General features: G+C 35.0%; 3 protein-coding genes across 5 annotated transcripts; 2 read left to right on the top strand and 1 right to left on the bottom strand.

Moving 5' to 3' along the window:
* The first annotated feature begins 6,521 nt into the window (after positions 1-6,521).
* Positions 6,522-7,310, top strand: LOC140811296 (uncharacterized). The gene has a single exon (XM_073169162.1). The coding sequence runs from the start codon at positions 6,522-6,524 to the stop codon at positions 7,308-7,310; it is 789 nt and encodes a 262-aa protein (XP_073025263.1).
* A 346-nt stretch (positions 7,311-7,656) lies between these two features.
* On the top strand, positions 7,657-17,135 carry LOC140811628 (acyl-CoA hydrolase 2). Of its 2 annotated transcripts, none has more exons than XM_073169635.1 (17): positions 7,657-7,792; positions 7,905-7,997; positions 8,746-8,813; positions 8,911-8,992; positions 9,289-9,335; positions 9,417-9,542; positions 10,708-10,785; positions 11,003-11,090; positions 11,742-11,854; positions 13,157-13,219; positions 13,299-13,354; positions 14,187-14,291; positions 14,389-14,445; positions 15,432-15,533; positions 16,571-16,619; positions 16,695-16,763; positions 16,839-17,135. In XM_073169635.1, exons 1-17 carry the CDS (start codon positions 7,669-7,671, stop codon positions 16,914-16,916), a joined length of 1,398 nt encoding a protein of 465 aa, XP_073025736.1. In that variant the 5' UTR covers positions 7,657-7,668; the 3' UTR covers positions 16,917-17,135. The 2 variants fall into 2 exon arrangements, with proteins under 2 accessions (XP_073025736.1, XP_073025735.1); XM_073169634.1 differs by having other exon boundaries at positions 9,283-9,335.
* Positions 17,136-17,637: 502 nt separating this feature from the next.
* LOC140811627 (ferric reduction oxidase 2-like) lies at positions 17,638-22,763 on the bottom strand. Of its 2 annotated transcripts, none has more exons than XM_073169631.1 (8): positions 22,473-22,763; positions 22,282-22,381; positions 21,991-22,188; positions 21,573-21,807; positions 19,525-19,852; positions 19,096-19,339; positions 18,122-18,828; positions 17,638-17,983 (listed from the first exon to the last, which is right to left on the bottom strand). In XM_073169631.1, the coding sequence occupies exons 1-8, from the start codon at positions 22,642-22,644 to the stop codon at positions 17,844-17,846; spliced, it is 2,124 nt and encodes a 707-aa protein (XP_073025732.1). In that variant the 5' UTR covers positions 22,645-22,763; the 3' UTR covers positions 17,638-17,843. The 2 variants fall into 2 exon arrangements, with proteins under 2 accessions (XP_073025732.1, XP_073025733.1); XM_073169632.1 differs by having other exon boundaries at positions 21,991-22,182; positions 22,473-22,762.
* Between the last annotated feature and the right edge of the window lie 104 nt (positions 22,764-22,867).

The following is a 22,867-nucleotide window of genomic DNA, read 5'->3' as shown; positions in this document are numbered from 1 at the left end:
GTCAACTCAACTTCTTTGCTTCAAAATCATAAATAGTTTTTCAGATATCTCTACTGTTTCAAATTCCTGCAAAGTTTGCAAATATCTCATTAAATATCTCTACTACTTCAAATTACTTCAAAGTTTACAACGAAATTTGCTAATTACACGGTCTCTGGTTATCGTTGTTTTAAATTTTCCTGCAACTGCTATGGAGTATGTTTATTTCTTTGTACTTATGATTGGTTATCTCTCGGATTCTTGGTTGTGTTATTGTTCTTTTCACTTTTTTTTCAAAAGTTGATAGTAATGCTTATATATTGTGCGCAAATTAACTTTTGTAAAAAAAAAAAAAAAAATCAAACTCACTTGATGCCCTAGAAAGACAAGGTCATCTTTGGACTCGGGCAGGAAAGGAGGACCAAAAGTAGGATAAAATTCCAAGTTGCTCCCGAGAAACTGAGGTCACCCGACCAAGATTCTTCTCGCTCGACCAGGATCCTCTCACCTGACCAGGGTTTAGGTCACCCGACCAGTATGGGTCATCATGCATCATTAGCATAACAATCAGTGTACATGACAATATCAGACCAGTATTGGTCACCATGCATCATTAGCATGACAATCAGTGCCCATGACAAGACCAAAACAGTATGGGTCGCATGTCTACTGACAAAGGACATGACATGGGCAATTGTCAGAGGACATGGCATAGGCGGCCCTTCTATCATTAGGGTAATGATCCATCAATCTGCTATGCTAGTTTTTTTTTATGAGGCACAAACGAGGGAATTTATTTTGAAAGCGGAAGAACTGCTGGAACTACGCAAATCATCACAAGGGTTTATGTACAAAGGATGTGGAAACATTATGGGTTGTATCTGAAGACCTGGAAATAAACGTTTTTATGCCAGCAACAGAAACTCAAGCTTATAGAATTATGTTCAAATTTGGAATATTGTTGATTATCAACTATACTTCGATGGTATGCTTCAAGATTCTCACTTGCTTCAAAAATCTTAGATACAAAATGATTTTTAATATTTTGTCATTTTATTTTTCGTTACTTCTTTTGAACTACGATGTCAAATCCCACTCGGCGAAAAAAATGCATTTGTTTCTCATGGTCTAATATAAATTTTATACTGAATGTGAGAATATTGAATTCTTTCAAGAATACAATATTGTATCACATATCATTAAAAAGTATGTTCTACTAATCAATAATTATATTCACCATGGATAATGTCTTGCTCTACTCGACAAATAAGTGTGTGGGTGTTTTTAACTATTTTTTTGGAATTTTTGCTTCTTAAATAATATGATTCATGAAAAAGTATTGATTTTTATTTTGTTGGAATTTGATGTTTCTAATTTGACTTGGTGCATTTTTCCTTAAGAAAATGTATCAATGCTTGGAATAATAGTTTAAGATCATAGTTGTTCTAAATATTGGTCGATGTCTTTCTTCACTTCATGATATCATTTTATACTAAATCAATGAATCCTACTTATTATGTCTTCGATATTCTTGAGTATTATTGGTGAAGAATAACAAGAATGGGGTTTCAGATACTTGCATCAAAAAACATATATAAAAAACATATTCGTTAAAGAATTTTGCATTCAAGTGTTGAAATAATATCTTTATCGTTGAGTTTTAGAAGTTATAACACAATCTCATGTATATGTATATACAAGTATTTAACTCGTGTAATATACATGATGATATCATTAAAAATTAATTATTATAAAAAATGAATATATATTTAAATTGCAAAAAAAATTATATATAATTATAAAAAAAATAAAAATAAGAAGCTATTTTTTCCCTTAATTTTGAAAAACTTTCTTAAATATAATAAATGTCAGATTCATTTTTTTTGGTTAATAACCTGTAATGTCCGAGATTTTATATCATGTTAATATGAGATTATTGATTATGAATTGATATAATTATAGACGGGCTAGTACGAGACCAGATTGGCCAAAACATATGAAGGGTGCAATTTTTAGACAGAACTATTGGCGTCCGAGCGGTAGAAAATAACCGCCCGAGCGCCAATGTTCAACATGAGCATGTTTCGGGCAGAAGATGTGGCGCCCGGGCGGTAGTTTGTGACCGCTCGAGCGCCAATGAAGGATAAGTTAAACCTTCGGACAGAAAGCTTCGCGCCCGAGCGGTAAAGATTAACCGCTCGAGCGCCGATCGAAAAACATGAAAATGTGCCACGTTTCTCTATCATGCAAGTTGGTATATAAATATAAATTGCATGTAAATTCGTCACAATTTCAGAAAGAAAATCGAGAAAAGTCTCTGTGAAGTTATAGAAAATCCTTACGTCTTTTGTGAGAAATCCGTCCGTCCGAATAATCTGACTTCACTACTGTAATCCTATCAACGTAAGCTACAACTTGACGTAAGTTTTGCTACGTTTTGACATGCTTTGAAATTATGTCATTGTCAGAATTGAATATGATTTATATATGATGTTCTTGATATGTTAGACATCGTAGAATCGAAGTCAGATTAAGAAACAGCTTGATTATGGAATTGTTATGAATTTTCAGACATATATCAGTTGATATTGGACAGATTTGAATTATAGATGATTGTAGAATGTATTAGATATGGGTTATGGATTGTAACTGTTATCTGGTGATGTTGTATTGACGGGGATACTGAGTTTGTACCGTTATGCCGATGATTTGAATAAAATCCAGATTAATCAGATTCAGTGTTGAATTGAGAATGGAACATTGATATTATGATTCTCGATATATCGTTTCAGATTTACAGAGACAGTCTTAAGTTCAGAACCGATATTGCTTCAGACCGAGACTACAAACGAAAGGTATAAGTCAATGTGGTATTGGGAGATCGACTTGAGTCGGTTTAGACTTGAATTTCCCTAAATCACATACTTTATTTTATTGCATTGATATTTGCATGTATTTGATTGATATACTTGTTCTCTTGATATATAGATAGCAGGTATCAGATTACTTGTTCTCTTGATATATAGACAACATGTATTAGTCGAGTAATCTTGTAACAGAAGTGCCTGATAGTGGTGGGATCGCCACGGGCACATTGCACGATGTTACAAGATAGTCTATTGGCGATAGAGCCAAAGTCTGTCACCGGAGGATTGGCTGTCGATGTGGATATAATTTGGGTTTCTTCTATTACTGTTGATCGATATCGTATCGGTGTGGATAGAATTGGAGCTTCTTCTATTACTGGTGATCGATATTATATCGGTGTGGATAGAATGAGAGTTCCTTCTATTACTGGTGATCGATACCATATCGGTGTGGATAGAATCGGACCTATTTCTATTTCTGGTGATCGATACCTTATCGACGTGGATAGAACTGGAGTCTTTTCTATTACTGTTGGTCGATATAGGAATGCCAACTTCTGGAAAATCGGGATCCCTAGACTAGGATTGAGTCTACTCTAAATTTTGTAGCTACGAGTATTGTCGACAGTTTGATATTAATTATGTTTCAGATTTTGATACATATTGCTGTTACCTGTTACATGCTTTATATTTGTTTATATGATTGCATGTTTCGTTGATTTATACTGGGTTTATATTCTCACCGGAATTATCCGGCTGTTGTCTTGTTTGTATGTGTACTTGACAACAGGTGGGACATGTTCAGTGTCCAGGAGATGAGGAGAGATCGTGATTAGAGTGGAGGCTCCGGACTTAGATTAGAGATAGGGTTTGGACACTTGAGATTAGATGTTAAACCTTAGTTGAATCAATGTATGTAGTACATGACTTGTACTTTTATATACTGAGATGTATATATGTTTTTATATCACTACGTTCCGCATTATTTAAAAAAAAAAAATTTAGACCCTGTTTATTATAATTGATTAATTAGTCCCAATGATGATTAAGAACATGATTAGCGTCCGGGTCCCCACATAACCATTATCATATATCAAATTTTTAGATTGTGTTAACCTAAGGCAATGACATGATGCTTATCTTGTTGAGTGTACTAATGTCGACACCAACTTAAATACATATTTAATTCTTTAATTTTTGAGTATTATATATTATTATTTTTTAACATGTGATAAATAAATATTTTAAATCAAATTCAATGAAATTAACGAGAAATACTTTTTTCAAAATTCAGTACTAATTTCTTTTAAATCCCCATTCACATACAATTTTATAACAGGGTATGTATTCGACACATTTGAAGGATAACAACAATTGCTTCATCAAGATCTTTATCCAAATAGGTTGTGATTATATCCACAAAATCTCTGTATAATTTACACAATAGCCTATTATTCTTAAAGTAAAATGAAATATGTGATTATAAATAAATTATGTATAAATCAAAAAAATTATTTTATTAACATTTATTGTGTGTATTCTAAATCAATGTCAATAAGTTTTAAAAGGTGTCTTCTAATAACATGTTTTTTGAAGAATTGGTTTAATCTTTTTCATTATGGGACATTTTATATTATTAGGTATCCGTGAACTTTTTATTATAGAAGAAAATTATCACATTAAGAAATGCGTAATAATTAAAACTCTGTCAAAATAGGAGAATAATATTTTTTATTAACTTATATAAATAAATTATGTATAAATCAAAAAAGCTATTTTATTAACATTTATTATGTGTATTCTAAATCAATGTCAATAAGTTTTAAAAGGTGTCTTCTAATAACATGTTTTTGGAAGAATTGGTTCAATCTTTTTCATTATGGGACATTTTATATTATTAGGTATCCGTGAACTTTTTATTATAGAAGAAAATTATCACATTAAGAAATGCGTAATAATTAAAATCTGTCAAAAAAAGAGAATGATATTTTTTATTAACTTAATATCTCGTTGTTTTCTAGGATATCATTCTAGGATATGAGACTCTATATTGGATTCGTAGCCGGAAAGAGGGAAAACAAAAATATGCAACATTGAAGCTAGACATGAGCAAGGCATACGACTGAGTTGAATGGAGTTTCCTTGAGAAAGTTATGGAAAAGTTGGGCTTCTCTAACAATTGGATCGAAAAGGTGATGAGATCTATTCGAACAATTCACTACACATTCTCTCTCAATGGTGAACTCACGGAAACTATAACCCCTCAGAGAGGTGTGCGGCAAAGAGACCCACTCTCACCTTATTTATTTGTCTTGTGTGCCCAGGGACTATCTGCTCTACTTCTATATTACGAAGGTCGCAATCTGTTTCCTAGAGTCAAAATAGCAAATTCTTGCCCTTCTATATCTCACATCTTTTTTGCAGATGATAGTCTAATACTCTTCAAAGCTACTGTGGAAAATTGTGCTGGTCTTCGACTTTGTTTCTCTCTATATGAAAAGGCTTCAGGGCAACTGATTAACTTTGAAAAATCTGCATTATCGTTTAGCCCCAATACAACCGAGGATGTTGTCAATAGAATTAAAGGGATGCTTTCTGTACGATTTGTGCAGGGACATGAGTTGTACTTGGGTCTTCCGAGTTTTTTTATCCGACAAAAAAAGATGCAATTCCGATATCTTATTGAGCGAATTGCGGATAGAATAAAAGGATGGGGTAGCAAGACCTATTCAGCTGGAGGTAAAGAAGTCTTAATTAAATCTGTTCTCCAATCAATACCTTCATATGCTATGTCATGCTTCCGCATCCCAAAATCCATCTTAGATGTCATTGAAAAAGAGTGTTCGAACTTTTGGTGGGGCAAGGTTGATGAACGGAAAAGAATGCATTGGAAAACCTGGAACTCTCTATGCAAACCAAAATGTTTAGGGGGTATGGGTTTTCGTCATCTGGAATCATTCAACAAAGCTCTTCTTGCAAAACAAATTTGGAGAATAATGACTGATCCGGAATCACTGGTCGCGCGTGTCCTGAAAGCTAGATACTTCAAACACCAAGACATCATGAAGGCCACTATCGGGAGCAATCCGTCTTTCATATGGAGAATTGGAGATCATTATTATGGAGTAGACAGCTGCTTGAAAAAGGAATTAGTTGGAGAGTTGGTAATGGTAAGAGGATTCAAACATTTTGGGACAATTGATCCTTGGATTTCAAATCCATTGCATGCACTAAATGAACAGGAGCAATATAAGTCAGTTAGTACTCTTATCCAGGGAGGAGCATGGAAAGAAACATTGATACATCAACTATTCCCTTCCTATATTGCTGATGAAATACTGAACATCCCAATCGCAGGTGAGCTAACAGAGGACTCAAGATTCTGGAGGCAAGACCCGAAAGGACGCTACTCGGTGCGTGATGGGTATAAAGAGGGAAATTGGTTGCTATGAAACCCCACTGAATTGTTCCGTGTTCCAATTGAGAAGTTGGTGGAAATTCTTACGGGCATTCTCGATCCCCTTGAAAGTCTGTATTTTCTGGTGGAGAGCCCTTCATAACATAATCCCAACCGAGGTAAATCTCTTAGCTCACCATGTTCCAGTCCAGGGCCATTGTCGTCTCTGTAACTTTGGGTTTGATACAACTGAACATGCTTTATTCCGGTGCCCGATAATGAAGTCATGTTGGAAAGATACGGTATTCAAAACACTTCTTCAAAGAGTTAAAAGATATGATATTGTGGATATTTTCTTGTGGATGAAAGAACGACTCAATCAGAAGGAATTTGAAATTTTTGTGATTCGCACCTGGGGAGTTTGGCATGAAAGGCTACAGATTTTACACAAGGATAAACGAAACTTAGCCACTGGTGACACATATTGGAGCATTCACCTGTTGAATGACTATAAAGAGGCTCGCACAGCCCTTAGTATTGAACCAACTCTTAGCTCATACATTAACAAAAGAAGCTGGAAAAAACCAGATATTAACCAACTACGGCTAGAAACAGACGCGACCTACAATGAAAACTCTAATAGCTTTTCGGTGGGTGGAGTAATTCGTGATCATGAAGGGAAGATTGTACTAGCTTTTGGACATCAAATAAAGAAGACCACATCAGTGGTGTATGCAGAACTTGAAGCAATGAGAGAGGGACTTAGGAAGGCGAAAGAATTTTCCTTACAGATTCAAGAAGTCACTTCGGGTTCTTTACTGGCGCTCCAAACAGTCACTTCCCCAGTTGAGGATTTGAGTTACACAGGTGTAATTGCACATGAAGTTCGTAGGCTACTTATGGATTTTTGTGGAATTACAGTTAATCATGTGCGAAGATCAGCTAATGTAGTTGCACATTCCATTGCTTTTTTTGTTATTTCTTGCCTTGTTCCCTTTGTGTGGGCGCTTGGGGACCTTCCAGTTTGGTTGATAAGCCTTGTAACAAATGACATGAATTATTCTTAATAATATTACAAGTATTTACCATCAAAAAAAATATCTCGTTGTTTTATATATAGGTAGTTCATATCTATGACCAAATATGAGATTAGGCAAATAATTGAGTGAGGTGTATTCAATGTAGAGATTTAATGACTTTCAATGATTTTTTTTAAATGATAGATTTCCGTGGATTTGGTAGATTTTTATTGCCTCTTGTAGAATTTCACAGATTTGTAATCAAAATTCCATGGACTTTTGTAGACTTTTTATAGAGTTTATAAAAATCTATGTTCAATACCTCCAGACTTTTAAACTCTACAAAAATCAATAAAAATAATTAAATTTTTAATATTGAATACATCCCATAATTTCACGTGTCAAAATGGCTACGTGTCGGCGGACTGATTTGGAAGTAGTGTCAGACTCACAGCAGATATTTTCTCGGCTCACTATAGTTTCTACGTTCCGCAAAATTGCAGCTTTTGTTGCCATGAACTCCGAGTTGGGTATGCATCATTTCATAGCCCTCAAATTTCTAATAATTTAGGCAAATTTTCTTTTTTTTTTTTGAGGAAAAGAATTTACTGATTTAGCGTTTGATGTGTGTCGAATTGGCAGTGATCGAGTTCTTGGGTGGTGTGCCGCTGCTGCAGAGGCTTCCGAGATCTTCGCTTAAGAAAATCGCTCAAGTAGTTTCTTTCAAACGATACGGTAAATCGATGGCACCACTTTTTGTGAATCGACGTGTCTGGGGTTTGAATTGTGGGAAATACCGGTCAGGCAGCTCATGATGGATTTTGAATTTTGGTGTGCTTGTTAAGGTTCAGTTGGGTTTTGATTTTCTGTTGAGCTTGTTTGATGTTTTGATCATTCAACTTTCAATCTCAAACGATCACTGAGCGACCCAATTATTTTGTCTTTCTTGATGTATTTATGAACTTTGACCTTATTGATCTGGGAACAGTAAAAGTTTCGAGCTTTATTTGTTTTGGATATAAAGATCAATGTTTTATGAGTCGAAACTCCAAATAAGTTGGTTTTATTTTTTCTGTCCATGCCTGCATTGTATTTAATACTGATTTTGAATACTGATCCGTTTTTTATTTTGTGCTTTAAGTTGTTCATGTGATCTTGCAAATTTGTGTATATGAGTGCATTGATTCCGAAAAGAAAAAAATGATAATATGTTTGAATTAAAATGGGATTAATTCATGAGTGGGCATAGATTAGAAAATTAAAATTAGAATGGAGTAGTTTATTATTCCAATTCTTCTAATGAAAAATATTTTCGAGATTGACTTAATTTTTGTGGTTGATGAACCATGTTAGCTTGCACAAATATGATATAATATTTTGTATTTCTGTTGTAACGAGCACCTTTGAGTACTGGGTCTTGACACATGGGTGAGTAGTTTCTAGTCTCATATACCGAGCTCCTTTAACACACTCTTTGATCTAGATCAAGGTGAATATGTAGTCCGTGAAGGTGAAGTTGCAGATGGCATATATTTCATATGTAATGGAGAGGTATTTTTATTTCTTTTCATCTATGTTCTAAGTAATGTTATGCTAGTATGACCATTTTCTGGTTTTACAGCTATGGGTCTTACCTTTTTTTTTCCAGGCTGAAGTATGTGGCTCATTTCATTCCGATGATGTCAACCGCCTTGAGTTTCAGCTAAAACAATACGACTATTTTGGTCATGGTTAGATGCTCATTTTGAGAAGTACCAAATTTTTTCGCACGTTTTATCGTTTTGTTTATGGGATGATATTCATGATGACTCTTGTTCAGACAGTTGTATTTGAATTTAACTTGATTCATCATGACTGTTATATGCAAGTTAAGTGCCCATATTATTTATGGCCTGCTTTGTTTTTTGCACAAATTGTATCTGAGTGTAGCATTTTCTATCGTCATGTACATATTCTCGTGGTCTTGTTAGCATAGTATTCGTTGCTTCTGTACGAGTACTATTACAGGAGTCTGATGCAGTTGCAGGTATGACAACATCTATTCATCAAGCGGATGTGGTTGCTTTGACCGAGGTTGGTTGTTTCAATTCATTCTGTTGCAGCTCTTCACTCAGTGTTATCCTATGCTTCTGAGACCACTGTCTGTGATGGCAGTTGACTTGCTTAATTCTGCCTACCGAGCACGTAAATTTACTGAAACCCAAATCAATCTGGAGTTCGGATGAGGCATTGGAGAAAGACTCACTTATGGAGCAGATATTACATCTGGATCCTGTAGATGTATGTTCAATATGTTTCGAACCATGTTTAATATTCTCTTCAATTCGAAATGTAAGTCGATTTATACTTATGAAGGAAAGTACTGAGAGGTAACAAATGAAAAACACTGCTATTCACTTATTCACTCAAACTAAGTTGGAAGGAGTTTATAAGGCTGTTTTATGTGAGTTGGTACTATTGGAGAGATTCTAGTGTGCTCTCTTTACATTTTTGGGAAGGACCTTTTTGATAGCATTTGGATGGATGCAGTTGATTTGGGTGGATAGATCTAATTTGAGGAGGTATTTGAAGTTTAAGTTTCTTATAACATAATAACACTGATGTTGGTATAAATTGAGAGATGATGAATTTGAAATTTCCCTTGGTCGAATGCTTCATCCAAAAGCATGTTAAAGCCATAGCAATCACAACTTCGGTTATTTCTTCTAATAATAATTATCAACGGTCTGAACTTTCTCCCCATGACATTGTAGGTGCACCTTGAGGACGAGAGGTAGTTGAGTAACTAGCGTCTCTGCCAAGTTTGATTTGTTTGGAGTCTCCTCAATTAACCTTTGCTGGAGTCTCCAAAAATGTCTGGCGCTTGCATTTTTATTTTGTTTATTGATTTCAGTTTTGATGGGATTTAATGGTGAACCCCCTCGTGTGGTGGATTCATGATTTTCTAATGAATTGTGATTTTATGACAGAAGGCACTGGGCTTTCTTTTAATTGTTAAGGATTGGAAACATATTTCTTTAAACATCGAAAATATCTCCATCCTGGTTGGATTGGTTATCAATCACCATGAAGAAAAGTACTATAGTCTGGGCTTTTTTGTTTACTTGCAGAAAATAAAGTCATGGAACTAAAATGTCTTTTAAGTGATAGTTGATGGTGTCATGGTTGTGAGTTTCGCTGATATTTTAGATTTTGCCATATTAACACCTTATATTGATTGACTTGTCTTTGTTATGTTGCTTCTAGCAAGTACCATCTTTGGTTTTGGATTTTTCAAATCATCTCATGGGAGATCTGGTGTTCTGTATTTGGAGGAATTACGACTTGAGATCTTTATTTGATAATCCACTTATTTCACGGGACTCATGCTTATTGATACTCTATTCTCTTTGTGCTGTCTATATGTGCAGGATTTGTTATTCATTTGCACGTTTTCTGTCCATAGGTTAACATTTTTCAAGGAATCACTTTACCAGATGCTCCCAAATTCGGGAAAGTATTTGGAGGGCAGTTTGTTGGACAGGTATGATAAGTATTCTTTTTAGTTCATATGTCTGAGGTAACGTTATTAGGTGCTTGGTTCAGTTGTCTTCAAATTGACATCTTGAAGGATTTTGTTTTTGATGTTCAATTTACCTTCTTCTAGCTTGGCACAGCCAAACTTCTTAACTTTTAATTTTTAATTTTATCCTCTTGAGCATTTATTTTAGTAGGAGTTTGATAGTTGTCCATGATTGCAGGCACTGGCTGCGGCATCGAAGACAGTCGATTGTCTTAAGGTTGTTCACAGTTTGCATGCATACTTCCTGCTTGTTGGAGATTTTGACAGTAAGTTTGCATAAACTTACTTGGTTTCACTGTCTAAACTTTCCTATCGAATTTTGATGAAGTAGATGACAAGATTGGCAACGCACCGATTTCATGATAAACCACCACATTTGTTGAGTTCATACATGTGTTGCCACTTATGGAGCTATATTTCACTTGATTGTCATTGGAAAAACTTTCCTAGATGCAGAATGAAATCAAATAATACAAGGAAACTGCTATTTATTTGACTTTATCGATATAGAATGGCTATTGTTTCAACATTCCCCATAATACTATACATTGGATTCAATATGTTCTGTGGTCTATGGATAGTAAAATATCGTCTACCTATGCAATAGCTTTATGACTCCTTGTTGAACGAGATACTAGTTCACTCTTGGTGTGATCTGAAATTGATCGCCTTTTCTTACGAGCTGTGTACAATGGAGCAAGTATTACCTATAGCCATTTTGGGTGACATATTTTTCTTATTTTTCATATCAGTTTTAGTTAGTGGTTTAGAGCACCCTGCGGTGGTGGTGTCCTATAATTTTCTAATTTTCCTATTTTAGGTTTACCGCAATCTATTAACAACTATTATGATGATGTTTATTCGGCATGCACTTGGTTGTTGGCCTGAGTTTAAATGAGAAATTTCATTTATTTCAGTGCCGATTATCTATCAAGTGCACCGTGTGCGTGATGGAAAAAGCTTCACAACCCGAAGGGTAGAAGCAATTCAAAAAGGGAATGTTGTATTTACATTACTCGCTTCTTTTCAGGTATGCCTGCCGTTAATTAGGAATAATCCGACTGTATTTGTTCACGAGCAACCTTTATTTAGTTGACACCTCGATATGCTAAATTGCTAATTTTGTATCAGCTGAGCTGTATAAATAACACCGGTTGCAGGCTTCCAGTTTTGTGGAAGTATTTCTGTAAAGAATTAGATAAATAAACTCTTGTGTTTTTCAATAGCATGTATGTGCATTTATACACTTACAAGGCAAAGTCTCCTAAAAATAATATAAAATAATACTTAAAGATTGGAATTTTTAACTGAACAGTTCCCTAATGTATGGTAATTGAAGATACACCCTATCAATTTAAGATAACCACTATCAATCTAAGATATATAAAATCAATCTGATATCTCTAGTTGATCTTCTCATAATCTCTAATAATTCATCATTTTCACTTTTTTCATGAATCAGCATTTTTGTGTAGCAATTGCTAAATGTTAACTGCAACATTCTTTTATTTAATGATGTTAGCTCCCATAATATTTTAATTTAAACAAATAATTTGTTATCATTAATGAATCATCAAGGCAGAATTATTTTCCCGAAGAGTAATTGAAACAAGTGGTCAGCCCTTTCAAAATTTATTCTTGAAATCAATCCACTAGTAATGCTTTGAAGATCGGAGTTCTGGATCGAAAAAAGATGTATAATATGTTTACAACACTTAAGATTCTCAATTGGGATCTCCCCTACATTGAAAACCCTATGGTTTATCCTACATCGCCTAAGTTAAAAATTAAGGAAGCATCGCCCAACTCTAAATCTGAATCATGATACTTCCTCTGGTTTCCAGCTCTGAAGTGGCTTTTGGACTATAGAAACTAGAAATTGAGAAATATTGCATTCAACTCTAGTCACGAGGTTAAAAACATCTAGCTTCAGTGTGAATATATAAATGCTGAAAGTCAGTTCCTGTTTTCTGGCACATTAATCTTTAGCTTGCTTGCGAACTTCAAAAAACCATGTCACTCGTCCTAACTTAGTGGTCATCTTCTTGGATGATCTTAATCATTGTCTGTGATGAATGGTTAACGATTCCTTCTCAAATTTCTTGTATGGGTTCTTACAGCTACCATTTTCCGAACATCTAGAATTATTTACTGTTAATGCATCTTCATATGTACCACTTTTACCATATTTGTGGTTTGCTACAATTTTATGGGAATTATTACCTGGCTTTTCATAGAGTTGATAAGATACAGAAGCCTTGAAATCTGATTCATTCATTTTTGAATTTTCATTTGTGTAAACGGCAACCTCATTGCATAAACAAATTTTCAGAAAGAGGAAGAAGGATTCAATCACCAGTTGGCAACAATTCCTTCAGTGCCTTATCCTGAGGAGGTTCTCAAACTGTGGTTTAATTGGTGTTAATAATTTGTTTGTTTCTTCAGAAGAAGTTGACATTGTGTTTATTTATCAGCTCTCATCAATGGAAGATTTGCGTGATAGGCGTATTTTTGACCCCCGCCTTCCCAGGTTAGACTTCCTATCCTTTAGTTTTAATAGGTGGCACTTTTGTTTAGGTTTGAAGATCAGTCCATAGGATTTACTCCACCAAACGAACAGGGGGATAATGAACTACAAGTAGTATACTGAATAGGGGTGCAGGAACGAGAGCGGAGATGTGGTTGCAAGATGTTTCAATGCATCCTTTAGGTGCATGTTAATGTCAGGAATCTGCAGAACAAGTGTTTGAAAAGCTTTGTTTTAGAGAATGCATAAAGTTTTGAATGTTCGTGGATGCTCTTGGATATTTTAATAACTACTTTCCAATCAATAATGACAAGCAATTCGAGACAAAAACTTAGTCGTTCATACCTTTAACTTTGTTCGACTGTTGTAATGTTATTGAGCAGGTACCCAGATATAGGCAATCATCCCACGGCCTTCAAATTGATAATCTTAAGAAAGTGGGTGATGGTGGTGGTAGACACTGCTTAGAACTGAATAACCTTTTAAGTTTGTCAGTAGTTTGGCAAAGAAAACAAAGATGCCTTAATAGGCTGGCAGAAGTTAGGGTCATAAGTGTCCTACTCGGTGAGTTTCTCTTGGCTGGAAAAAAAGTCCCATGTTGACATAACAGACTGATAATATCTTCCAATCTTTTTCTTAAGATGGTAACATATGAAAGATGTCTTGGATTGAGGTTTGCTTTTTTCAATCCATGTCCTGAAGATTGATAGATTGTTTCCCTCTGTTCCGTGATCAGGAATTCTTTGAATGAGTTGTCATTGTAATGAGTTTTCATTTAGATAATGTGAAATACTTGCTACATGTATTAATTGATTTAATATTTTACTTTTAACAGGAACTACAGGAACAAGGTTGCCACTGCTAAGTTTGTTCCCTGGCCCATAGAGATTAGGTTCTGTCATCCTAATACTTCCACTAGTTACACAAAATCACCTCCAAGGTTTCTAAAATTGAATTTATTATTAATTTTTCTTGACAATGAAAGACTTGAAAAGCTTTTCAGTTATTTGTTTTTATGTATTTGCAACACTCTGCAGTTTAAGGTTCTGGTTTAGAGCAAGAGATCCACTCTCTGATGATCAGGCTTTGCATAGGTAAAAGTGTGTCCTAGCAGTTCCCTATTATTGTATATTTGATTGAGTACAGAGGTGAAGCTGACGTTGCTTATCGTTAAAATTGAACAGCTTCTGAATTGTATATGATCGGTGCCATCATTTTCCTTATTGACCAGATTCCTTGGAAATGTGCTTTGCTATATGTAGGTGTTTTAAGTTTCTTTTCCCTGCCTTGACATATGTTACGACCACAATTAAGTACACAAAATTTCAAACACAAAATCAATAAAGGAAGCAAATCAATTCAACAACAATTTCAACCAAGTAATGTTATATTATTATATTTAGTAAACCCTCGTGTATAAAAAAGAAATTTAGTAAAATCAACTATCCCATTACTTTCACTCAAGAACGAATTTCCCCTGCCCTAGCAAAGCTAGCACCCACATAAACAAATCTGTCCTGTCTCATTATATCTTTCCCCCTTCCCATGCATAACTAACTACCTGCTCTTTCCCACGTGACACCTGGATCTTCTTTGATAGGCTTTATAAATTGGCGGCCTTTTTCCATGGGCCGTTGACACTGGCCTAATATCTTCTGAGCTCCAATATTATTCCCGTTGATACGTACAACTTGTCCTCTTTGATACACTTATCGTGTATTAGTTATAAGTATATCTGTGTGTCTAAACTACTACTGCGAGTTATGCATTTCTTATTTCTGTTATTTATTTTATGTTGTAGTCTAGGATATTTAATTTTCCGCCATGTATAATATAATTTTTGGAATTGAACCAGCAGTTTTGAAACTTGGATAGCTGTCATGAAGTTCCAGAATCTTAGGAACAGAACTGTTCGTTTAGTTTTATTTTGTATCTTCTCTTTTTTTTTCACAAAAATGTGCATCCTCATTCAAAAACGTTGAATGTTATTATTTCTCGGATTACTATTTTATATGCAGTTTAAGTTTTCACACATTTGCTAAGACTGATGAGCATATATCTTTGGGTATTTTTTTTCCAGATGTGTTGTGGCATATGCGTCTGATCTAATATTTCTCCAAGTTAGTTTGAATCCTCATCGTGAAAAGGGTCTGAAGTCATCTAGTGTCAGCCTGGATCACTCGTGAGTATTTACATCTCTCGCCCCCCACAGATTCTCTGCCGTTTAATTAAACTAGTTCTTGATTTTTCATGATTAAAGGATTATTTCAAATGCTTGGAAAGACTAAAACAGTAACATCTGTGCCGATTGATACAGATACGTCTGTGTGTCAGTCTGACTGCCACGAAAATCACCGCATAGCATATCTCTGTCGTTCTATTAATTTTATCAATTGTCCGAGGTTTATATTTTCCCGTCTGAATCTGATGGATCACATCTAAAGGTGTCCATGGTGTAGCACCAATCCTATTGAATTGCTTCTGCATAGGTTTATTGTCCTTTCTCTGAATGAATTGTTTTGTTTGATTGTATTGTGGAGCGATCATGAAATAGCGGTCTGACCACGTTATGTGGCAGCCTCCAACCAAGATAAATCAATTGCAAGTACTTCCTTATTTTGAAGTCTCTCTTATGTTTCTTTTGCTTGTGATGTTGAAAGGAGGAACTATGTTCAACTAGTTTTCCTAACACCTCGAGATATTAGCCAAGTGATTGTATTTAACTTGGCCAACATTACAAGAAAGTAGAACATCGAATTGATAGAAATATCTCTAAAAAAAATATTGATAGAAATATTGTTATTGTTTGCCAAGTTTTCTGCAACCCCCTTATCTTTACAACCATTGTTCGGTAAGCGTTCATGCAGACATCAAAATGATGAAAACCATTATATAGGAACTTGCGAGAAACTTTGAAACTCTCAATAGCCGTCTTCTGAATCTATTGTGGTTGTTCATTGGTAAACCATCTGTTATTTGATCTCTAGCCTTGCTCATCTTTTAGCTTTCTACCATTAAATGTCATTTGGAAAATCAACTTAATAGGCAGCATAGTCATGGTAGTTATCCTTCAAATTACAAAACTTCCCACATATGATCATACAATTATAGAAATTTCTTTTTTAAAAGCTCAAGAGTTTCAAAATATTGGGATTCTTTGTCTTTCGCTTGAGATGCACCTAAGTCCTAATACTTGCATAATCTCCATTCTTTTCCCAGGATGTGGTTCCACAGGACCCTGAGGGCCGATGATTGGCTATTGTTTGTGGTAAGTAGCTATATGATGTGTAATCAACTCATTTCGTCTTTAAGTTCTAATGTGGAAGTGTTGCATACCTCCTAGATTGATAGCCCGAATGCTCATGCTGCTCGTGGATATGTAATGGGACAAATTTTCACGAGAAAAGGAGAGGTAAATCAACGATTCTTTCTAATTTATATAGCAGATGTCTTGAATAAATGCCTGTTAACAACTTGTAAAATGCAGCTTGTAGTTTCAGCTACTCAAGAAGGGTTATTAAGGAGGGCCAGAACACCAACTCCTTCAGCAGCATCAAAATTGTAATCGGTCATAGAGCGATATATCGATTTAATAGCTGCTGAGCTATAGAAGTAAAGGTCTTATTGTCTTCGATTTTGCTCGTGTTACTGTTTACGGTAGTTTTCTAAATCGAGTGTATCCGAAGTGTTCATTTTCTTAGTAACTTCAATCTCTCCACTCTCGGCTGTGAGTAACATGTATTGATATTGATTCAATAAAGAGTAAGGGTATCTCCCTCACTAATGATATCGCAATTATCATGTATCAATGTGTGCTGTTACTGCTTGCACAAGTGCAATAATCATGCCTTCAAGGATTGGTTCTGCAGTTTACGGGAACCAAACACGTGCCTTTGTCTTGATACCAAATTTTTATATTCAGTTTGCTATGTGATAAAAATTAAAGATGATTCTAGCAGGTACATGATTAACAAGTTAGAAACTTAATATTAGTTTAAACGTCATATTTCGATTATTCTATGAAATCCGCATATGCATATGATAGTAGATAATTATTAATTTTGTGTCACAGTGGAAAGACATTGGTTTTATTTTGAGAGCTTTCAAGGAGGAGGAGTTCCAATTTCTGGCATTGTTTAGTATTGGTATGTGCCGAAATTGCTAAGTCTTTGAGGTAATTACATATCATTCTTATTTATTTTTGCCGACCAAGATTTACATGAAAAAAATATATGCCTTACAACGCATGTTATTTCGGATATATACATATGTATATATCAAGTGCAGAAGAGAAGGAAACATTGGTGATCATAACACACACACACACACACACACAATAAGCTATTAAGAAGGATATCCCACAGTATTTTATCAACCTCTGCTAATTATATATTCTAGCCATTTCTCATGCACGTGCGTCATACAAACCATTTTTATGAACACATATGACAATGTAGTCCATGTTCTTCAATTTAGCTAGTAACTTTTATATTCACCAAGTGAAGCTGATGGATTCGAAGTGGAGATTATCTGCGATCCCAGATGAGCAAATCGCCGCAACATCCCGCTTCATTTTCTGGGGGCCGCTAACAAGTGTTCCAACACTTGATTCTTTGATGTCTAACAAGAACCCTACAAGTAGAAACAGCAAATTATGTCGTGATAAATCAAAGCAAATTTTTTTAAGACAATGGGGGGTTTCCAACAGGCAAGATTTTGGATGAGAGGGGCATTGGGAGGGAGGGACTGTAAAACTCGGAATTTTCTTACTCTCGAGATCTGGCCTTTGACCATAGTGCACATTGGTAGATTTGATGATTGATTGTAGGGGAAGGCTTTCCAATTCAATATCGTCTTGATCAAACGATGAAGTAGTCGTTTTACTAGCTATAGTTTCCTCCATATATTGAATTTGTTGAGCTTCCATTGCATTACGCTTCTTGTTCCACAGAAACGCGAAACTTGCTGTTACAACTATTGAAAAACATATGAACAACATGTTCATCAAGCCTTTCTTCGTATATGAATACAGCATATTGGTGTTTTGGTCAATAGGGTAAATGGCGTATCGCGTGAAAACTCCTAATAGCACTAGGAAGATGATGAAAGAGGATGAGATAATTGCAGCAAGCCAAAGCCAACTATGGGGTCCTAAGGTAGGAGATATGGGTGCATCGGACGGATTCGGCTTGAAAAATATGGTTCTTGGTGGTTTTAATTTGTCTTTTGGATACCCTTTTTCTCTCGTCACATAGGCCTCGATTTGTAGTTCTAAGTTGCAAGAATTTGCTGCTTTTGTGGAACTTGGAATTATAAGTTCTAAAAGGGAGAGATTTGAGGAATTCTTGAATACACTAATGAGTGTCACCTTTGGAATCTTGCACTTTTGTGTCGAGCTAATGAATATAAGCTCTCTAATGATAGAAAAAAATGGTGTGATTCCACTTCCTCCACTGATCAACACTAGCATGTCATGCCTGCAACATACCATGTTCAGATTCTGTCATCAAGTACATAAATCAAGAAAACGATGAAAATGCATATATAAATCTCGTGAATCTAGCTGAGCTAGATAGGGGAGGTAATTGACTAATTTGCTCCGTTTTCATTTGCAAAAAATTAAATTTTATTTGTAATTTTGTCAAAAATCTATACTTAATTCCAACATATAATTCCAATCCCTTATCTATCAATTTCATACCATGCTATACGTGCCTATTTACGTTCAACAAACTGTTGAGTACCTGAGAAAATCGGTCGTAGCAGGTCCATACGGTCCTTCAACTGATACTTGAATACGTTCAGCTACGGAAGGGGATGCCATCAAATCATAGACCTTTTTGGTCCAATTTCCCTCGCATTTCATAAGAACACTTAGCCTATCTGGTTCTAAGTTACTGTTTGAGGTTACGGTAAAAGGGTGCCATTGTAGTTTGGAAATGGTGGGCATATTGATGAACATAGTACTTGTTGGAGTGTAGTTCAAAGCTGCAAGAAATGAGTTCATAAATCTTGTTAAATTCTCTTAGGCCAATGCATGTTTCGACAAAAAATAACGTTGAGTGCAAGGGATTTTTTTGGTTTTTTTCTACTCTTTCAATCTCATCATACATATTACTGATTCTGTGACTTGAGTAGCAAAGATCATTACATATATACATCTTAATTCATACCTCGACTTTTGGAGAAGTTGAGCTCAATGGTATCACATGGTAGAACCCGAGCCGAGACTAATTGAACGTTATCTTTCGACTGCAAGAACCTCAAGTATCGATCGATGATGAAGAGATAGAGACCAGGGAGCATAATTGTGGCAAAGCCAATGCCAATGTGTAGGATGAAGAAAATGATGAAGAAGATGTAGAGATAGTGAGTGTATAAGAATAGCTCAAACATTTTCCTTCTTATGCTTGGATATGTTGTCATCCACATCACCAATCCACACAACAGACACATCTCCCCAGCTATGTTTGATACATAATGATCGCCCCATTTCACCATCTACATTTTTTTTTTACAACTAAAATAATTGGTTAGAATGGAAATATAAATCTCGAACTATATATACACTATACATACAATTCTGAAGTACTCCTATTCCAAAATTGTGTTCCAATTCACGTGTCATGCGTATATATGAAAGATAAGTGTATAGATTTCGGCAATTCTAAGCCATGGCTAGTCAAGGTTCTATTATGGGTCGGGTCGGGTCGGACATGAATGTGATCTAAACTTGACAAGAATCTGTTTGAATTGGCAGGCCCGATGTGATAATTTGGTCCATACAAATGAGGCCAGTCTCAGAATAAGCCTAGAGAAGCCCAATGGGACATGTCATCGTGATGTAACCATTGCATAATGTTTCTCAATTTGTTTCCATAATATTTTTTTTTAATAAGAGGTTTTGGTAGTCCATTTCATCAATTGATTCGCTGTCACATAATATTTCTGCATGATAGAACAAAAGGACTACATGCGATAACTGTCCGATCACTTTTTTGATAATGCCATGCAACCACATTTCCATTATGGGGATGAAAATATATATTAAACACGAAAATATATGAGACGGTCTCACCTATGATTGTTGACAGATATTTAATTTAGTCGCTTATAAAAATTTACTTTTATTGTAACGTAATCGAGTTGATCCCTCCACAATAAAATAAGAACCGTATACAAGGACCTACTTTAAATTTTATTGGTTTTGTTTGCAATTCTGGCTGGACCACATTATTAAACCAAGCACTCAATATCCTTTTATATATATGTAATTTATTATTATATATATTATAGATATATATTTATCTTTCCATTTCGAGTGGGTTGTCATGCAATTTTTAAATCGAGTCCTTAAAAACTTAATATTTTGTAAAAATGTGCATTAAATTGAATTTTTTAAAGAACACAAATACAGTACTCGATACAGACAACTAAAGTAGAATTTGAATCTTTCTTTTTTTTCACATCTTGTCAAATGTGAAGCCACCTAATAATAAAATTCTATGTTTAAACAGAAAAGATTTTTTTTTTTATGTAACTTCATTTGTATTTGATAATTCCATTTCATGAATCAAAGTTAACAGCATTATCAACCGACGAAATGACAAGAAGTTTTAATCATTTACTCAAACCAAAGTTTTAACTAATTAATTTGTAATAAGCGAAAAAGTCTTAAAAATAAGCAGTGTCATTATGAATAAGGTCGAGAAAAGGGAACTTTTCCATCTTTACAATGATTTAACTATGATGGATAGTTAGTATATATAGGTAGAACTAATGAGATTTTTTATGAATAAAGTATTCAATTTTTTTTAAATTTTATTTTTGACTTGCAAAATGATATTTAGGACAACTAGCAAAATATGATTACTCATTTTTGCATCAAACTTTCTTGTTAACTTGGGCAAATCTACAACACGAAAAATCCTCAATATCAAACTTAATTTTTGCCCTTATATTCTATTTGTAAATGTTATTTGATGAACAAAATAATACCTCACTTCCCAATACTACACAAGTTTTCGCTTAGGGGACCGTGAATTATTCTCTTTTTACTCATTGAAATTTTGACTTGTACGTCTCTATCAAGAAATAACCCTTCCCCACCAAACCCATTAGCCATATAATCAAACTATGTGAGAAAAGAATCCAAGGATATCCTTGCGCGATAGGCTAGAATATTGAAAGAAATAGGAAATAAACAAGTGATTTAATTTACCTCTGATAATCTGTTTGTGATAATCCAATAGACAATGTAAAGGAATCCATGAAGAGTGAAGAGTATCATGGCCATGTGTCCAAGCCAATTATGGTACTTAATGCTGGATTCTGATGTTAGGCCAAGCATAGGTAAAATGGATGACCCTCTTGTCACAGGATAGAACAGAAATGTCAGGCACAAGTTCCCTGTAACCCCTGTAACTATAGCTACTCTATCCAACTTGGTTTGCCACCTGCATAAAATCGAATAACCAAGAATAGTGCACAAATTCCGTAACTGATGATATGTACAAAGCTGGGAATCGGTTTTGAAAATTGTTTTTTAGTTTTCTTGAAAGTATGGACGTCCTAGAAGCGAAACGAAACGAAACGAAATGGGAATATCTCTTGTTCTTGGGATATATATAGTTTCTTACACTTTTTCGCCTCTTGTCATCGAGCGTACAAGGACTTGCTTAAACCAGTGGCGCACGTAGTCTGAAAAGTACCAAACACAAAGAGCAATGAACAAAGTGAACAGCAACAGTTCAGTAAGAGTGACAATCCCGAGCCCCTTTACGATCATTGGCCGTTTCAAGAACCTAAATTCTTGACCCCGCTTGCAGTTTCTGCACCTCAGTTCAAGAAAACAGAAAGACGGTATAAAAATAAATAGTAAGACATGCATAAATATATGTAACTTATATTTATAATCATATTTTACATACCTTGTTGTATGACTAGTTACTCTCTTTCCCAAATGAAGATAAACACATCCCAGAACCGCAATAAACAAGACAGGGAATGTGAAATCCAGCATTATTGGACCTGTGAAGAAGAGATATTTCACAGTTTTCGCCTGCAAAACGAGTTTCCGAACTCTAGAAAAGATAAATGGAAAATGTTCTAAGGTAACTACCTTGTATTCCAAAGTAAGTTGAGTTTGTATCAGCAAGAATATGGAGTAACCAGTCATTGTAATACGTATCGGTAGGCATGATAATCCACATCATAATATTTCCAAGAAACACCAAAAGGGCTAGCATCAAAATTGCTCCTCTGATAGCTGAGATTACTCTGTAGGAAGCCATTGATCTAGGTTTTCTTGATGTTCTCTTTTCTTTCTTTATCTATATATATAGGTGCATATGAATATATATAATCTTTAAATTGGCTGTGAAGCTTCTTTTGGTGGAAAGATGGGGAAATAATGTTTGCCATTCGTGTAGCATATATACAATGTCTCAGTCTCACACACATGAAAGAGTTGGTGAATGGTAAAATTGACAAGGTTATTGTAACTGTTAATGGACT

Source organism: Primulina eburnea, chromosome 14 (assembly GCF_022965805.1).
Source record: "Primulina eburnea isolate SZY01 chromosome 14, ASM2296580v1, whole genome shotgun sequence".
In the NCBI taxonomy this organism is placed as follows: Eukaryota; Viridiplantae; Streptophyta; class Magnoliopsida; order Lamiales; family Gesneriaceae; genus Primulina; species Primulina eburnea.
Note: the sequence above shows the minus strand (reverse complement) of the source record. Positions and strands in the feature narration are given on the sequence as shown.